General features: G+C 37.9%; 1 protein-coding gene and 1 pseudogene across 5 annotated transcripts in view; both read right to left on the reverse strand.

Annotated features, from left to right (window-relative positions):
* The window catches only part of Swt1 (SWT1 RNA endoribonuclease homolog), a 64,355-nt gene that overhangs the window by 28,381 nt on the left and 15,675 nt on the right, over positions 1-20,299 (reverse strand). For all 5 annotated transcript variants that reach the window (XM_060364436.1, XM_060364434.1, XM_060364439.1 and 2 more), the window contains 9 exons: positions 19,246-19,933; positions 16,512-16,571; positions 14,547-14,676; positions 13,121-13,222; positions 12,480-12,668; positions 10,812-10,905; positions 6,378-6,523; positions 5,043-5,194; positions 1,119-1,257 (listed from right to left, as the gene is read on the reverse strand). In XM_060364436.1, coding sequence (XP_060220419.1) covers positions 1,119-1,257; positions 5,043-5,194; positions 6,378-6,523; positions 10,812-10,905; positions 12,480-12,668; positions 13,121-13,222; positions 14,547-14,676; positions 16,512-16,571; positions 19,246-19,933 — 1,700 coding nt within the window. The remainder of the gene's footprint in view (positions 1-1,118; positions 1,258-5,042; positions 5,195-6,377; positions 6,524-10,811; positions 10,906-12,479; positions 12,669-13,120; positions 13,223-14,546; positions 14,677-16,511; positions 16,572-19,245; positions 19,934-20,299) is intronic.
* On the reverse strand, positions 7,357-9,171 carry LOC110550248 (ATP synthase F(0) complex subunit C1, mitochondrial-like; annotated as a pseudogene).

The following is a 20,299-nucleotide window of genomic DNA, read 5'->3' on the forward strand; positions in this document are numbered from 1 at the left end:
AAGGCAATCATACAAGAGCAGCTAAATAACAAATTTTTGAAACTATCCTATAAATGGTATCATTGTTAATGTTCCTAGACATTGTGAATATATAATTTCTAAAAATATATACTTTAAAAGCTGTTGGCACGGAAGAGATGACTCGCTCTATAGGTAAAGTGCTTGCTGTGCAACCATGAGGACCAGACCTCAAATCCCCCAAAATGCTGGGTTTGTGTAGTGACCTACCCACTCATAATTCTACACTTAAAGGGAAAAGATGAGATAACCAGAGCAGGTTGGCTAGCATGAAGAGCCATACCGATAAGATAAGCTCTGGGTTTGGCTGATTCCTACCTTTCCACCTTATTTTTTGAGACAGGGTCTCAAAACTCTGAACCTGGAACTTGCCAATTCAGCCAGATTGACTGATCAACAAGCCCTAGGGATGTCGTCTCTGCCTCCCCAGCAAGGTATTACAGGCACAAACAACCACACCCAGGTTTTCACCTGGGTGCTGCACTGAACTCAGTCCCTCATTCTTAGTTTCTAAGCATTTTACTGACTGAACAGCCCCCCAGCTTTTCTGATGTTCGCACACGTGTGTACGTGTACGTGTCTGTTTTGGAGATGCCTGTGCATGCATGGAGTCTAGTAGTTGAAATCCTGAAGTATTCCTCCATGGATTTTCCACCTTGTTTTTTCAAACAGTTGATCATCAAAACTTAAGACCTCTAGCTGAACTAGCTAGCCCCTAAAACCTACCTGTCCCCATCCCCCAAGCTCTAGGTTAGAGCACACTGCCACACACAGCTTTTACTGGGCTCTGTAGATCTGAATAGAGGTCATTATGCTTATACAGCAAGTACTTTACCTACTGAGCCATTTCTTCAACCCATTTTGGTTGATTATTGTTTTGTTTTGTTTTTTTCTGATTTTAGAAATGATCCTATACAGTTTAGATTGGCCTTGCACTTACTATGTAACAGAAGTTTACCTTGAACTTCTGAAGTTTACCTTGAACTTCTGATTTTCCTGCCTCCATCTCTCAAGTGCTAGGATTACAAGCACCTGTCACCACACTAGACTGACTTAATACTTACAGACTATTGTGAAAGCAAGTAAAAAAAGATTCATACCTGTAGAGAGATTTTCATATAGGCTCTCAATAGTTAAAAGCAACTTATTTTCCATAACCAATCCAAACACAGCCAGCCAATGTTTTTTAAAGCACTGTAGTAGATTTATTAGAGTCCATGGTGGTTTCAAGTACAGCACCTAAAAAGTATTACAAAATCACCATCTACTGATTTATTTTACCTATCATTTAAACATAGCAATACAGGGACTTATATACATATCCCTAACAAAAAGAGAGCCAGTCAGACTTACATCTTACCTTTTAAAGTACCTCTTACCTTTTAAAATAAGAAGTACTAATCAGAATTTTAAAGTGCTAAGTCTATTACAGATTATTTTTATTTTTTATATTAATTACAGTTTATTCACTTTGCATCCCAGCTGTAGTAACATCCCTCATTCCCTCCCTATCTCACCCTCCGTCCCTCATCTCCTCCCATGCCCCTCTCGAAGTCCACTGATAAGGGAGGCCTCCTTCCCTTCCATCTAACCCTAGCTTGTCAGGTCTCATCAGGACTGGCTACACTGTCCTTCTCTGTGGCCTGGTAAGGCTGCTTGCCCCTCAGGGGGAAGTGATTAAAGAGGCAGCCACTGAGTTCATGTCAGAGACAGTCCCCGTTCCCATTACTAGGGCACCCACTTGGAGACTGAGCTGTCATGGGCTACATCTGAGCAGGGAGTTCTAGGTTATATCCATGAATGGTCCTTGGTTGGAGTATCAGTCTCAGAAAAGACCCAAGTCAAGATTTTTTGGTTCTGTTGCTCTCCTTGTAGAGCTCCTGTACTCTCCAGGTCTTACTATCTCCCCCTTCTTACATAAGATTCTCTGCACTCTGCCCAAAGTTTGGTTATGAGTCTCATTATCTGCTTTTATACAATGCTGGGTAGTCTTTCAGAGGCCCTCTGTGGTAGGCTTCTGTCCTGTTTCCTGTTTTCTCCTTCTTCCAATGTCCATTCCGTTTGTCTTTCTGAGTGAGGATTAACCATCTTACCAAGGGTGGTCCTTCTTGACTAGCTTCTTTAGGTGTACAGATTTTGGTATGTTTATCCTATATTATATGTCTAATATCCACTTATAAGTGAGTATATACCGTGTGTCTTTCTGCTTCTGTTATCAGACACACTAAATCAGTTAGAAGAAAAGTGGGGAAGAGCCTAGAACTCAATTGGCACAAGAGACAACTTCCTGAACAGAACACCAACAGCACAGGCTCTAAGAGCAACAATCAATAAATGGGACCTGATGAAACTGAAAAGCTTCTGTAAAGCAAAAGACACTCTCATCAGAACAAATGATAGCCTACAGACTGGGAAAGGATCTTCACCAACCCTATATCTGACAGAGGGCTAATATCCAGAATATATAAAGAACTCCAGAAGTTAAAAAGCAACAAATCAAATAATCTAATTAAAAAATGGGGTACAGAGCTAAATAGAGAATTCTCAATGGAGGAATATTGAATGGCAGAGAAACACCTAAAGAAATGCTCAATGTCCTTAGTCATCAGGGAAATGCAAATCAAAATGACCCTGAGATTTTACCTTACACCCATCAGAATGGCTAAGATAAAAAACTCAAGTGACAACACATGCTGGAGAGAATATGGAGAAAGGGGAACCCTCCTCCATTGCTGGTGGGAATGTAAACTTATACAATCACTTTGGAAAGCAATCTGGCGCTTTCTCAAACAATTAGGAATAGCGCTTCCTCAAGATCCAGCTATACCACTCCTAGGCATACATCCAAAATATGCTCAAGAATACAACACGGACATCTGCTCAATCATGTTTGTAGCAGCTTTATTCGTAATAGCCAGAATATGGGAACAACCCAGATGTCCCTCAGTTGAGGACTGGATACAGAAATTGTGGTACATTTACCCAGTGAAATACTACTCAACAATTAAAAACAAGGAAATCATAAAATTTGCAGACAAATGGTAGACAGATTGATTTTTTTTATAAAATTCATATTATTAACCTTTTGTTTCATAACTTTTAAGTACAGAAAGCAAACTCTAATTAGAGAAACAGCATAGTTTTAACCAGAAGGGTATCTCAACCCACTTTTTTCTTTTTTAAAATGAAGGCTTTTTTAATGTGTACGAGTTTTCATTACATATATGTCTGCACACCATGTCCCCACACAGGCCAGAAGAAAACAACAAATTCTTTAGAATTGAGGTTACAATTGTGAGTGGCCATTTGTAAGCTAGGACCTGAACCAGGGTCCTCTGCAAGAACAACAAGTGCTCTTGGCCACTTCAGCCTTTCAATCTGCTTTTCTAAATGGTCATTTCTATAAGCAAAATAATATAAATGTTTCATACTACCAGAAGGCAAATCTATAAAGAAAAAAAAAAAAAAAAAAAAACAATCAAATGCTACTCTTATTTGCTACAGTCTTACAAAGACATATTTATAAATAATTCAGGAAGATGTCAATATTTGTGTTTTTATGAAATATCTAATTTAAACCAATCCTCCTAGATCTTTTTTATTATTCTTTATTATTTTTGGATCAGCAATTGATAATATCATTAATCAACAAACATCACACTGGCAAGGTTTAAAATCTTACTGAATAACTGGGATAAAGACCTCAGCTACAATTAATGGGCTGTAACATTTCTCCTAGCTACAAATTTGAATTTGAAACAAACATTAAGTTTTAAAACTAGGCTTTTAAATTTTATAAACTATGGTTTATAAATTTAGTGTTTCATTTAACTGTAAAAAAGACATTGAGCTAATGAAATTCAAAATATCTTATTATCATTTTTACTTTCATATTTATATGGCATAAAAGTCAAATATACAGACATTTCTTCAAACATTTTGACCAAATCAAACTGAATAGGTGAAATATTTATTGTTTGTTTATTTTGTTTGGAGACAGAGTCTCTTGTATCCCAAGCTCACTATATAGCCAAAAATGATTTGGAAGTCCTAGTCCTCTTACCTCCCTACTTTCCAGTGCTAGAAGTAGAGGCATGTGCCACTACACATGGTTTATGTAGCACTGGAAATAAAACCTGTGGCCTCCACAGAGGAACAAAGCAACCAGTGCTGATGAGACCTGATAGGCTAGGGTCAAATAGAGGGGCAGGAAGACCTCACCTATCAGTGGACTAGGGGAGGGGCATAGGGGAAGGAGAGGAAGGGAAAGTGGGTTTGGGAGGAGACAAGGGAGGGGGATACAGCTGGGGTACAAATTGCATAAATTGTAATAACTGATAATAATAAAAAAAATTTTTTTAAACCTGTGGCCTCATGCATTCCAGTCAACCATTCTACCAACTGAGCTATATCCCTAGTCCTTGTGGGAGACTTTTAAGGATTTTCAATTTAAGCTCTAGGAGATCAATATATCAAATATTCATAGTAGGTGCACAGTAACTACTAGTTAATTAAAAAAAATAACACAGAATCTTCACTTGGAGTACCTTCTCTTTCTCATTTTTCCTAAATATATCTACTTTTGCTCTGTTCAAATAAATAAATGCTACACGGTCCTAACCTTTTAGAAACGTTCATCAAATAATTATCAAAAAGTTATTACAAGGTGGGCAAGATGGTTCAGTACATTGAGGCACTTGCCACTAAGACTGACAACCTGGGTTTAATCCAGAGGAGCCCACATGATAGGAGAGAACCAGTTGCTCCCAACTTGTCTTCTGACTTCCACAGCATCACCATGACAAACATGCTTGCATACATACACACACTTGCACACATACACACACTTGCACACTTACATATTCAAAATAAATATATACAATCAAATTTTAAATTATCATAAAACTTAGAGAAAATGTGAGATATGGATTACTGGAAAGCTTTTTAATTTATACAAATATCTTCTAAGATAACAAATCATCAATAATAAAAAGAAATCTCAACTAATATAGTTAAATAGGTACCTCCATCCAAAGATTTCCAAAAGCAATTTTCATTTCTGTTTCTAATATTGAAGATAAAGCTGTCCCAAGATATTTTTCAAGATCATTTATAATGGGTTGAAGTAGAATGGACAATCGAGAATTTGTAGACTCTTCATTAGCTTCAGGCGTTACTAAAAGAGGAAATTACCTTTGGTTTTATTATTTGGGACAGAGTTTCATGTAGTACAATGCAGAAAGTACTCCTAAGCACTGAAGGAAAGTTTTCCCACAGGAGGAAAAACTGAGATACATTTATAAACAGCAACATGCAATGTAATAGTTCATCAAATATCAAGTCACAGAATAGAGCTTTCTAATAAAAGAGCAGCATTGTCCTTATATGTCTGTATGTCTGTCTTTCTTTTTTCTTTCTTTTTGTGAGGGGAGGTTTGAAACAGGGTTACTCTGTATGGCCTTGGCTGTCCTAGACTTGCTTTGTAGAGCAGGCTGGCCTCGAACTCACAGAGATCCCCCTGCCTCTGTCTCCCAGAGTGCTGGGATTACATGCTTGCACCACCGCACCCAGCTGCCTTTATATTTCTCATTAGTTTAAATGTTAAGAAAGAACTATTTTACTAGAGTTGTATGATATTTGCTTTTTCTGTATTAGTAAAGGATTAGAAGCATGAAACTAATTTTACAAAAATATTAGAAAATTCCACTTCAAACGGGTATTTCCAGCCTGGCAGGGGTGGCACACACCTTTAATCCCAGCACTCAGGAGGCAGAGGCAGGCAGATTTCTGGGAGTTCCTGGCCAGCCTAGTCTACAAAGTGAGTTCCAGGACAGCTAGAGCTGGTACACAGAAAAACTGTCTCAAAAGAAACAAAACAAAACAAAAAGAGTATTTCCTACAGCTATTAATTTAAAAGACACATTTTGCAAGGTACAAGTTGTTATGCCCACAATGATTCTAAACACGTAAAAGTGAGAAAATTGATAAAAATAAAATTACCTTGTAAAAGTATATGGACATGGACAGCAATAACAGTGATGTTTGGTTTTTTTTTGTTGTTGTTGTTTGTTTTCGGAACAGGGTTTCTCTGTGTAGCTGTGGCTGTCCTAGACCTCACTAGACCAGGCTAGCCTTGACGATCTGCCTGCCTCTGCCTCCCTGAATACTGGGATTAAGGGGTATACTACCACACCTGGCTGTTCTTTTGCATTTTTATAATTTTTATTTAGTACATATGAGAAAATGTTCCAAATTAATCATTTTAAATGTACAATATGAAAATTTTTTATTAGTTTGAAATGTCAGCAAAAATACTAGTGCATAAGACATATTTCTAATCATTCAAGTAAAACTGTTACCTGCTTTCAACTGTGGCTTAGACATACCAGGCTGAAGACATATATCTGTGTTCAGAGTTAAATTTAGTATCTCTGCATCCAACTCTTCTTTACTGAGTGACTTCACACCACTTATGATGCTTTTACTTCTTAAATTTCTATCATCCCTAAAGGTGGGGTTTGGGAAAAAACATTTTAGAAGATCAACTAGATATTTTTAGATGATCAACTGTGTTTCAATTCAAACATATAAGATCTAGTCAAAGGTTGATTAATTATCAATATGAACACTAAAAATAGCTTTAAGTTTAGAAATGAACTTGATAAAAACATTTATAGGGGACTGGAGAGGTCGTTCAGTGGTTCAGAGTGTTTCTTGTTTGTTCACAGTACAAGAGGACCCTGGCCTCTGCAGGTACCTGCACTCATGTAGACATACCCACACACAGACATATGCACATACGCATTATTAAAGATGACAAAACAAAACTTTAAAAAATCAAAGTTTAGATTACTTGAAGCTTCTACAAACTTCTCTTTTAGCACCCATATAGCCCACAAATTTTATATGTTGTCTTTTTATTTTCTTTCAGTATTTGTGTGTGTGTGTGTGTGTATGTGTGTGTGTGTGTGTATGCTCACACAAGCATGTATCACATGCACAGTGTGCAGAGGCCAGAATAGGTTGCTAGATTCCTTGGAGCTCAAGTTTTAGGTAATTGTAAGCTGCCCAATGTTGGGTTAGAAACCAAACTCAGATCCTCTGAAAGAGCAGTACATGCTGGATTATCTTTCTAGCTCCTAAGCTTCACATTAAGAAACAAGAAAAAAAAAAGGGGGGGGGAAGACATAATAGCACTTTCTGGATGATGAAAAAGTTATATATTGAGAGAAGTATTAACTATGGCACTGTATCGATTTGATAATGCCTACAGTTAATGTATTTGTACATTTCAATTTAAGTACATTTTTTCCTCAAAATCAGACAACTATGCAAAAATAATCGCACTAGATAGGGGATGAATAAAGATTTATAAATAAAATATATAAATTTATAAAATAAAGATTTTTTTTCTTGAGAAACGTTGTTTAATGCTAAAGCTTAGCACACTCCAGCACCAGGACACCAGGACTGGCATGGAGTCAAAGCAGCAGGGACGGCTGGGTGACCCCATGGAGCCTCACATGGCAAAGAGGATGAGGAAGGCGACCATCACACAGAAGAGTTCCATGGCCTCAGACAGGGCAAAGCACAGAATGGCACAGGAGAAGAGCTGCTGCTTGAGAGACAGGTTCCTGGCATAGCCAATAATCAAGCTACCAAACACTGTTCCAATGCCAGCCCCTGCTCCAGCCACACCAACTGTGGCAGCCCCAGCACTGATAAATTTGGTTGCCATGTCAATGTCCCAGGAAATAATACTGGTCTGGAATTCCTGTCTGGCCACCTGGAGAGAGAGGGGAGCTGCTGCAGAAAGGCTGTTTAGATGGGGCCTTTGGTCGGCTCAGGAGGGAGGCAGACACAGGCCTGGTTAGACCCCTGGTACAGGAGCAGATCAGAACTGGAGAAACGAGCAGTGCCTTGGTGGTCTGCACTTTTCAATCTGCACTCCCACTCCCCTTCAGCCCCTGATCAGCCCACAGCACTTTCCCTGTTCCGAACGGCAGACTCTTAATAACTGTTGGAGCTACATCAGCATTTCATTCCTCTCTCCCTTCTAGAACTGGGTCTCATGGATACTGGGAGGTGCTCTGCCACTCAACTATATTCCCAGTCCCAGGAGTTTCTTCTTCACTCTGAATATTGTTAGGATTCTCCACAATATAAATCTTTTTTAAAAATAATTAAGTACCATTTTAATTTTCAGAAGAATATTGGCAGCAATTGTGGAAGTAGAAACCATGGCGGTATTTAGAGTAGAAAAGGAAAAAAACGTGGCTTGTTTTTTATGTTTGTTTTGTTTTGAAAATGTACCATAAAGATTTACTTCCTACACCCCAAACCTCAAAAGAGTTCTCAGAATCTGCAAACAACCCATCTAATGACCATTTTATTTGGGATAGAGGAAAGGCAACAAGGCAGGCAGATCTGCGTGTGATGACTGAGGTGAGCCACCACGCTCTATTTTTTTTTTTTTTTTTTTTTTTGAGATGGAGCTCTCGCTAGGTAACCCAACTGGCCTTCAACAGTGAGGTGATTTTCCTGAAAGTTTCCCGATTAGCAGAACTAGAAGAGCCCACTACCTCACTCATATTTTCGTTATCACTTGGGTGTTAAACTTTAAAGGGTTCTCCAAGGGAAATGATGTGATTCTAGAAGTTCTTGAACCTGAAGAAGAGATACTTGTTGCAAACATAGGGCGTAAACAAAGCGCTGGAGCAAGGACACATCCCGGGAATTGGCAGAGGGACCACCTGGAGGAAACCGAACTGAGCGAAGTCTCAAACAAACCAAAGGAACCCACAGAAAAACATGTTTTAATGTGGGATTGTGGCAGGGAGATACAGAGACCTAACAGAACAAGGTTACTGGAGTATGAGAGAGCAGGGCATCCACAAGACTGCCCAGGGCTTTGGGAATGGAGAGGGTGGGGCTCTTTTTACTCACTTAAAGAATAGACTAGAAAAAAAGCTAGCATTCTTTTTTTAATGGTGATCGATTTCAATCAAATAAGTAGGTGAGTATATTAATCTGGAGCTCAGAAGAATCATATAGACTAGAGATGTTAATTGAGATTGTTAGCTGATTTGAGAAAGTAAATCTAAGTGAAATCTTAAAATAATGCATAGCAGTACCTTCTGACTCCAGACCCATCCTTTCATAAGGAGTCTGCCTTCTCAGTTACTTTCTTTTCGGTTTTTTAATACTTTATGTATAAGAGTGTGCTGTTTGCATGCCTTTCTGTTAACCACGTGCACGCCGTGCCTGCAGAGGCCAGATGTAGATATGCATCTCCTCTAGTGGAGTTACAGATGCTTGTAAGCTGTCATGTAGACACTGGGAATTGAACCTAGGTCCTCGCTCTGCAAGATCACCCAGTGCTCTTAAGCACTGAGCCATCTCTCCAGCCCTACTTTCTCTTAAATAAACTGTTTCTCAGCCTTCAAAAAAAAAAAATAATAGTACACTGTGTTGAATAAACTTTTCTATTACTAACAGCAACAACTAGTACCTGTAACATCATCATCATCATTATCCAACAACAAACCAGATGCACCCTCACGATAGGAGGTATAAGCAGATGACGTACACAATACACATTATCATCACTTAAAGAAAAATCGTGTTGTGTGTGATAGCACACACCTTTATACCCACTACTCAGGGCACAGAGACAGGTGGATTGTTGTGAGTTTGATACCAGCAGGTTTTACATAGGAGTTCTAGGGTATCCAAGAGGTGCTGGCTCACACCTTTAATCCCAGCACTCAGGAGTCGGAGGCAGGTGGATCTCTTGAGTTCGAGGCCAGCCTGGTCTACAAAGTGAGTTCCAGAATGGCTAGGGCTACACAGAGAAACCAAGTCTCAAAATAAACAAACAAGTTTATTAAAAATTATTAAAAATACAAAGTGAATAAATTGTAATTAATGAAATAAATAAATAAATAAATTTATTTTAAAAGTTCTCAGCCAACCAGGGCTACATGATTACATGAGTCCCTGTCTCCATTAAAAAAAAAAAAAAAAATTGACCATGCGCTAGGCACTACTCTAATTCCTTTCCATACACTATCTGATAAACCGTATAAGGCAGGTATTAATACTTGTGTTTATTATACACAAGAAAGGTAAGTTAGGAAACTAGAGAATCATGCAGCTGACAACGGACAGACCTAGGATCTAGCCCAGGAAAACTGACTGCAGAAGAGGCACTCACGACACAGCAGAGCACAAGCAAACCCTCTTCTTGTATGGAAATAGATAACCACCTTCTTACCTCATACAACTAAAAACGTCTTTAAGATTTTGAACCAACATTTCCCCTTCCTCTCTCAAAAGTGTTCTGAATACTATATAAAAATAAAAGTTCATTTATTTAGTATCTCATTTCTCTGGAATCATATATCATAAAAAAATAGATGAGTATGATTAGTGGTAGATTTAAAAGTTAAGTGTTCGATCCTTGATTTGGTAAATATAATTCCCTTTTTTTTTTTTTTTCTAGAGCTGAGGACCGAACCCAGGGCCCACTCTACCAGAGCTAAATTCCCAACCCCAAATAGTTTATTTTATTTTCTTTTATGTATATTGATGTAAAGACATCAGATCACCTAGGACTGGAGCTACAGACAGTTATGAGCTGCCATATGGGTGCTGGGAATTGAACCTGAGTCCTTTGGAAGAGCAGCCAATGCTCTGAACCACTGAGCCATCCCTCCAGCCCCAGTAAATATAATTTCTAAAAATTCTTTGCCATAAGCTATTATTTTAATCACAATGACTATGAAACTCACGTGCACAGAATAACAAGAGAACACGGGAATAATTCCTGGTACTGAAGACAGCATTTTAATACTCGATCATCATTGTTCTCATCACTCAATTCATCTGCAAATGTGGCAAAGGCAACTATCAATAAGTGTGTTAAAATCTGGACATTACTTGAGCATGCTGGCTCATGCCTGTTATCCCTGTTTTCAAGTGGCTGAGGCAGGAAGATTGCCCCAAATTTAAGACTAGCCTGGGCTAGAGTGAGACCCAGGAAATGAGAAGAAAAAGCTGGACTGGAGACAGAACAGGCTGGGACAATAGTTCAGTTAGTAAGTGCCTGTTTCTTCAGGACAACCGGGGAAGATACCAAAACGTCAACCTCTGGCTTTCTCATGCAGACACATATACCTGCACACATGCCTGTGTGTATGCAGAAAAATACACCCACACAGAATAAAACCTCCTATCACCTGATTAATCTTAACAATATCTACAAATCAAAACATGTAAGTTTTGAGGCAATGAAGCTACTCTGATGGTGGATACACGTCACTAAGTATTTCTCCAAACACTACAATGTGAACTGGGTGTCAGATTTGTCAGTGTAGCTGCACTGACTGTAATACTTTTTATCTTTTTGGTTTTTTGAGACAGGATTTCTGCAAACTTTGATATTCTGAAACTAACTATGTAGAACAGGTTGGCGTCGAACTCACAGAGGTCAGCTTGCCTCTGCCTTCCAACTGCTAGGGTTAAAGGCATGAGCCACCACTAGTGACGAAAATATACTTATTTTGATGGACAGTATTGACTGTAAGAGAATATTATGAAAAAAAGAAATAAGTATGTATGGGACTAGAAGCATATGAGAAATTTCCATTACTTCTGCTCAACTTTATTGTAAAGCTCAAACATATCTAATCATCTGCTTTTAAAAATGTATCTAACAGGCTGCAAACTCATTTAAGAAATGAAGATAGCAAAACAGTGTCTACATTCACAAACTCTGAATCTAGACTTCACTTAAATTAGACTTTGCCTGGATTCAAAGAAATGAAATGTGATCAGAATGTTAAATATCTGACTAGAAAACCAAAGTTACGAATTCTAGTCTCAATTCAGTCACTCAAATATTATATATAAAATACAATTGCAGCATGTTTGACATTTTAAAAGGTCTGTAACTAAATTTATTGTGCCTGTTTTTCCTTAGCCTCTAAAACATTGCATTTAGAGAAGTGCAAGAAAAGAAACATATGCCTTTGGCAGAAAAAAACAAAAAGTGAGAAGGGAAGACAGAAAAAGAAAGAGGAGGAGGAAAAGGGTAAGGAGAGGAGAGAGAGAAGAGAGAGAAGGAAAGAAAGAAGGGGAGAGAAGAAGGAGGGAGAGGAAGCAATAGAATGGAAATGTAAATCATTATAAAAAAAAAAAAGAAGGGGGAATCCAAAGTTCTATAGTATAGCCAAGTATGCATAAAACTATATAATCACGATCTGTGAAATACTAACATAGCCTAAGAAAGTATTAGGAAAAACAAAGCCAAAGATTCCCAAAAGGAGCCACAAATTATCATAATACTGTTTTCATTTCACATAATAAAGGCAAATGGCTAATTTTTAAACCATTTTTTCCAAAAATAAGCAAAAACCCAGACAAATCTTTATTGAAGCTTAGCCAAGAACAATACTTACAAAGTTTTTGCGATGCCAGCTGTAATGGCTGACCCCACAGCTTTCTATCTTGATTTCTGAGGCTGTCGTTGATGAAATGAATTGCGGGTACAGCTTTATGCTGGACATGTTTCAGCAATTTTCCTGCTTTCATACGATCTAGCTCTTGCATAACCACCCAGGGAATTATCAACACAAGTGTCTCAAAGTCTAAAAAATAAAGATATTTTTTTTTTTTAGAACCCAACATGTATGGAGCTACTAAATCAATTTCTGGAAAAGTCAAAGTTTTAGAGTCTATGGGCCATGGAGATGGCTTGGGAGACAAGTGTATTTGCTGCCAAACCTGATGACTCACATGGTGGCAGGGGACAAACTCCTACAAGTTGTCTGTAAGTTGTTCTCTAACTACCACACATATCCTGTGGCATGCACATATGTGCACACACACAAATAAATAAATACAAAAAACTAATTTTAAAATACAGTGTCATTCCAACGTATTTCAGATTTCTAGGTTATGCTATTAAGGTTATCTTCTTAGAATTTTCAGATGATAGAATATAACTGTGAGAAAAACAACTCTGCTAATATAAAGTATCAACTCAAAAAAACAAAAAACAAAAACAAAAAAACAGAATCTATGAATGTTTTATAAATACCTGGTATTTCTGTCGTCTTCAAAATTTTAACAAATTTGAGATGATTCATCAGAATATTTGTGTCAATAACAATTAGAAGCTTTTTGTCTGAGGCAGTACTTGCTAGAGAAGAAGAGCAAAGTTACTGTTTCATGACACTTGATAATGAATTATGACTAAATCTGGATATCACAGAAGCACAGATAATTCATTTAACTGTAAAGCCTCTATGTCTTCTAAGCCTAATGGTATAAAAAAATCAATCGTAGGCTTCTCAAGCCATTAACTACCTGACCTATCACTTGCTGCCTCGTAAATTTCAGCCACTCAGGATTCTCTGGGCAGGATCAACAACCTTGGTTAAGCCAGAGTCTGTGCTGAAGGTCAACGAGGACTTGTCCAGGTCAGAGAAGGTAAGGCCTGGCACAGCTGGAGCACAGGAGCAAACAGGTCAAGACTGGAGAACTACCCACAGAGTGCTCTTGGGAGTATTCTCATGGGAAGAGGTCCTTTAAACAAGACTACAAAACTCCTGTTAACAGTAACTCCTATTACTTCAGTTCTTAAGGGAAAAAACAGTAATTGTAAATTCCCAACCCAGTAAACTATCATAAATTGTCTGCGGTTATATTATAATCACAAACTGACCTGTCCCAGCAGTAACTATGATTCTAAATCCTTCCTCCATACCTGGTAGTTATACACTCAAAAAGGATAAATTAATTTTATTATAACATCAATAAAACATCACTGAAAAGCTAAATATGTAAAAAGGAAAATATATAAAAGTAGCAGTGTTACTTCATAGGACATTTGGGTAAGTTTTCTATTAGATCTTATAAGGAAAAGATTATAAATTTATAAAATATGAGTATTTTAAATAAGAACAAAAGGTACCACAACACTTTTTACAGAGAATTCAAATCAGTATACTAATTTAGGTAATCTTATTTTTTTATTTATTTTGCAACAGGGCATATATAAGACTGTATAGAATAGGCTATCATGGAACTCTATGTGGTGCAAGACCATCTCGAGCTCCTCAGCCTCATGCTTCAGCCTCCCAAGTATTGGGACAATAGGCATGTACCACCACTTCCTGTACTTTGAATAATTGTTATTATCTGTTCCCAGTAGTAAAAATAACCAAAAATTTACTATATTAATAAGGAAACCATGAAAATAATACCTTCAAGCAAACTGTCTTCTATTTGATCAGTGTTTTACAGATTAAAAGAACTAAAAGTTATAATTAAGATCAAGAATAAAAAAGTGCATAACTTCATTAGTCATGAGAAAAAGAAAATGTCTAATGGTCTAGTAAGATAAGAGATACACCATGATTTTAACTGAGCACATTTTAGCATTTTATCTATACACTGTAAAAATTGAATGCTGGTACAACAATTCTTAGAAAAACACAGATCATAAAAATTAAGAAGTATACCAGCAGAAGAATGTACATCATCTTCTACCAAGTCAATTTCCATACTCATTAACTCTCCAGATGGTGGAACCACAGGTAAATCCACACTTTTTCCCACACGTGCAGCATGGAGCTCTTCTACTATCTGCATCTAAATTGTAAAAGACCCCAATGAAGTATCTAGTTACTTACTGCAGATATTAAGGAAAGAAAGCAATACATCACAAAAAGGCCTTACATAAAAACATAAAAACATATGGATTTATAACCACAGTTTTAAAGTAAGTTCCTTTCTGTAGTAGCCTCAGGCAAGCAAACTGTTTTACTACTTTAAAACCTAATTTGCCCACTTATAAAGAATATCAAATTTATCTATTTTCTTTAGGATTTTTTGTTTTGTTTTCCTGAGACAGGGTTTCTCTGTATAGTCCTAGCTCTCTTGGAACTCACTTTATAGATCAGGCAGGCCTCAAACTCACAGAGATGGACCTGTCTCTGCCTCCCAAATGCTAGGATTAAAGGCGTGTGCTCCCCTGTCTGGCGAGGATTTTTGTGTCATTAAAGTAAGTTGTGTGAAGTGCCTTCTACAAAACGTAGCGCACAGGCATTCTCATCTCAAAGCGCTTTAAAAAGAGTTGCCCTTCTCTACCGAGTGTGGCCGCAGACTACCGGAGTGCTGGAAGGCTTGCCTAGCATGTGCAAGTCACTGGATCCAATCCCCGGCTCCAGTAAAAACAAAAGTGTGCTGTCAAGTATCCTTGAGATTTCTAATATTGCTTATCAACTATCAGAAACTAAACACTAAATCTTTTATTAATTGCATTACACTTTAAAAATTTCTCTTGTACACTGGTATGCATGCGCCTAAGCACCTTTACCCACACGCCATCTCAGTGGCTCTCAACTATAAAGCTTAAGATCCTTCTCATTTTAGAAGTAGCTCTCTGGTGGTATTCTGATATACAATAATTAAACTATGGCTGGAGATGGTGGCACACACTATAATTCCAGCACTCAGAAGGCTGAGGCTGGAAAATCATGAGGTAAAGGCCAATCATCTTTGTATAAGAAGAAGAAGGCCAAGTACACAGTAAGAACTGTCTCAGATTTAAACTTTCAAAAGAAAATGAGAATGTATTCTCTTTAAAGCAGACATGAACGGTCTTCTATCAAGGAGCACTGAACAGTTAGACAGGAAAATACAAGTAACTATTATAAACAAAGGTTATCCACAATTGTTTAAAGAGAAAGATACAAAATGTTAGTGACTTTTAATTTACTCAGGCAACATAAAATTATACACAATAATTTTATGAAGATAAATCATAGGATTCTAAGTAGAAAATAAAGCAATAGGTAAAAAGATGAAATATCGTGGACTTTCATTTTCACTGAATAACAATGTCATCTTACTGCTGAGTAGAAAAATAAAGAATGAGTTGGTGTCACACCGCATTTTGGCAACTCTAGGTATACACATGCAAAAGCATAACATTAAACTAATATAAAGGAACCTGTGGCCCAGGAACATCACGCTCTGTTTAAAGCAGATTAGCTTATTAAAAGCAAGGGTAAATGCATGTAAATATAAAGACTTCTCCAAGTATTTTCCCCTGGTGCTACAGACAAGCACTCCACCAACTACACTACAGCCCTCGTCCCTCCAAACAGTGTCTGATAACCTAATTACAACTTACAAACTGAACTTCCTAATAAGTCCAAGTATAAGATTTTTAGAGTTTAAGTAGAGACATATTTTCATACTGCCAAGGTTTTTACAGACATTTTATTAAAAGTAAGAACTGCTTAGCTAGGCACCCCTGTAACTCCAGCATTCAGAAGGCCAAGTAAGGAGGATCCAAGTTTGAGATCAGCCTGGGCTACATAGTGAGACCCTGTCCCACACCTTCACACAGCCCCAAAAAGGAAGAATGAAAGAACTTTGAATTTCTTTAAAATATAAAAGTAAATAAGCGCATCAGTAACCTCTTCATCTGTATCTTGGATATTCTCAGATGACACTGAAGAACACGGTGTTTCAAAACTCTGCAATGAGAAAGGGTTTGGAGTTAAGCTTTGTATGATGTATAACAGCATCTCTGGACTCAGGTGGCCAGCTACCAGAACTGGTACCCATCGTGTGTTATGTGTGTAAATCAGAGGACAACTTGGGAGACTCAGTTCCCTCCTTCCACCACATAGGTCCCAGGGATCAAAACCATGTCATCAGGTTTGATGGCAAGTGCCTTCATTCACTGAGCCACCTTGCCAGCTGCCAACCACACTAACGAACAAAAATGTCTCCAGACATTAATAAACGCCCTTAGGGATAAGAGATCACCTCTAGAAGAGAAAAGCCCTGTGCTACCAAGTCATTAAATGTGAGTCATACGCTTTAGGGCTTTTATACTCATTAAAATACTCATCTTTCAATAACAGAATTATGTCACCCTAAGGAATATCCATCATAAAGATAAACAAGCAAGGTTTCAGTGGAAGAAAAATTTTATTCATAAATCGCTGAAGTGTTTCCCAGCCCTCTGGCTAACATCAAGTATAGAAATCAGTGAGCCATTTCTAAAAGTGACCTGCCAAAACAACGAGAGAAATCTAAGGACTGATACAGCTAAGGAGAAAAGGCAAAAAACAGAGAGCTGTATTCTACAGTGAGTGAGAGCATCAGAGGTCGGGTTTCTCGTCTCTTCTAACAGAGACTGAAATATCTTTCAATAAACCTCAACTCTGAGCCAATACTTTAATATTTTATAAGATTTATAATTCCTTCTCTCTCTTACTTTAAATCTTATTAAAATTTCTCAAAGGTTTTCTTAAATGAAGAAGTGTCATGGAAACTAGACTGATCAGAACTGCTTGTAACTAGACATTCTAAGTACCCATGTTCTCTTCTTCAGGCCAGTTCTACCCACTGCTCTCTGGCCTCACCTCACTTCTCAATGTGAAGTCAATGAGTCCATCACCTAACAATGCAGGATATTTATGTTAACTGTCTTTGAAACTTCCTAAGCATATTACAAATGAAAACAGCAGCGGGCATTTAGCTGATGTTGCACCTTACTATGCTTTATTAAATGCACTGAGGATAAATTTTATCTGTTAAAGTGACTCTAATGGGAAAACATGACTATCTTGCTCCCCTGATTACTTCTCAGTGCCTCTCATAGTTCTATCTACAAGACACAAAACAAAACACTAGGCTTTCCTATTAGACACTATTCGTCACTGTTCTATTGGTAGGAAGCAGCACCATGACCAAGGCAACAATTATAAAAGGAAGCATTTAATTGGGGGCTTGCTTACAGTTTGACAGTGTTAGTCCATGGTCATCATGGCAGACAGGCAGAGCACTGGAGCAGCAGCTGAGAGCTACATTCTATCCACAGGCAGCAGGCAGAGACACACTGGGCCTGGCAAGGGCTTTAGAAATTTTAAAGCCCACTCACAGCAAAAACAAGGAAACACCTCCTAAATCCTTGTAAATAGTTCATCAACTGAGGATTACACATGCAAATATGTGAGCCTATGGAAGACATTCTCATTCAAACCACCAAGACATAAAACCATCTATTATCTGTGGATTTCTATCCAACACTTCTCTGTCTGTCTTGGCCTGTCTCAGTCTCTTCTCTTTTGCTATGCAGAACATGCTAGCCTTCAATCTGTGACAATCCTCTGCCTCAGCCTCCAGTGTACAGGGATTATACAGGCATGCCACAGATTCTCTCTGTGTTTTGTTTTCTTGTTAGGACAAAGTATAGTGTAGTTCAGTACAGGCTGTTTCTGAATTCACTATATTACTGAAGGAGCTTACATTCCTGGATTTCCTGCCTCCACCTCACAGGGGCATGCTCCTACAGTTGTAATAACCCAAAGTTCCAAAAAAGTTTTCTTAAAGGTAAATAATTTTATTCACCATAGAAAAGGTCAGAGAAAGGTTATTAAAGTGGTCCACAAATGTCAACTTATTATGTAATTTAGAAGCAAGAATGTTTCAAGGTTTGTAGACTGGATTGTGTTATGCTGTGGCAGAAGAAAGGCTTCAAGATTAGTACGCAAAAGAAGCCCTCACAGAAACACTGGGATACACCTCCACCAGGGCTACATATAAGATCAACACATGCACAAGAAAAGCCTGCAACATACAAACATGGGAAAAAGTGAGCACCACGAATATATAGGTAGAGATTAAGATGTGATAGGCAATGCATGAAGCTGTATGCAGAACCGCAAGTAACAGATCAACCACAGAAAAGTCCACTGCTAAAATAAGCCAGAAAGTCAACACTGAAGTAATATAAAACTGCAACTCCTTGTACAGTAGGTAGGAAGCTGAGTTACTAAAGTTCCTCTCTGCCCTGGCTGGCTTCCTCCCATTGAAAGCGTATCTTCTCCTAATCAACTGCCACTGCCGGAAATGGTACCCTTTCTGAGTAAATTCTCTCTTTGCTTCCTACTACCTACATGTCTTGGCACAGTTCTCTGTCCAGAGCACAAGAACCTGGATGCTGTTCTGAGACTCCAAAACCAGGTGGCATCAGCGTCACCCTAAGGAGGCTGGGATGAAAAGAGTAAGACAAGACACGGGTACATTTCTACATGTCTAAATTTAAACCTCTGTAATTAGCATCCTAACAGAAGCAACTAAAATCTGAGTATTTTAAATATTTTTACTAAAACCAAACCTCTTCATTTTATATATTACCTGGATACAGTTTTCCTTAGAATATGAACCATTCATTTCTTGGTGCTCGCAATGGTATTTTCTTTTCCCCTCACAAACAGTCTGCTTATGTGCTGAACCTGAAAACAAGTTTTCAGTTTTGTGCGTGGCCGGACTTAATGACATCTGGTAACTGTGCAAGCATTCCTTGATCTCCTGCTTAATCTTTGACTTACTAGAGTCTACATTAAAGACGTTTTCTTCCACAGGCTTCTGGAGGGTGCTAGAGGACTTTTTTGGAATTTTGAAGCTGATCTTCTTTCTTCCAGATTGAAATGGTTCCTTGATATTGTTGAAATTATAATTCTGAGGAAGTTGATCTTTCTTGCACTTCTCCAATTCTTCAGAACTATCTTTATCCTTCTTGTTCTTTTCTTTCAGTTCTTTCATCTTCTTCTGAAGAAGTGAATGTGACCAATTCTTGTCCATTGTCTGGCCTTCAGGTTTAGATTTCACACCTTTGGTAATTTTAATGTTGCTATGTTTTTTTATTTCATAATCGGGCTTACTTCCAGTATTGGTCAATTTATTAGCTTTAAGTTTAGTATCTTCAATTTCATTTGATGTACATCTCTGTGAAGTAATTTGATTATTATTTGAATATGATGCTACGTCGGTTGAGGAACTCAATTTTGGTCTCTTTCTAGGCGTGTCAACTTCTACATTCAATCTATAAAGCAGCATAAATACTGAGGTTAGTTATGTTTGTTATTCAAACTGTTGCATTGCCGCCATTATGTTACAAGTTAACTGGGCTAGCTCTAAACTTCTTAAAAATGTCAGAAACAGGGCTAGAGAGTTGGCTCAGTGCTTAAAAGTTCACACTGCTTGGACTGGAGATGGCTTAGAGGTTAAGAGCACTGGCTCCTCTTCCAAAGGTCCTGAATTCAATTCCCAGCAACCACACAGTGGCGTACAACCATCTATAATACGATCTGGTGCCCTCTTCTGGCACGCAAGTGTACATGCAGACAGAACACTGTATACATAATAAATAAATAAATCTTTTAAAAAAAGGAAAAAAAATAATTCATAC

This window comes from Meriones unguiculatus, chromosome 11 (assembly GCF_030254825.1).
Source record: "Meriones unguiculatus strain TT.TT164.6M chromosome 11, Bangor_MerUng_6.1, whole genome shotgun sequence".
Classification (NCBI taxonomy): Eukaryota; Metazoa; Chordata; class Mammalia; order Rodentia; family Muridae; genus Meriones; species Meriones unguiculatus.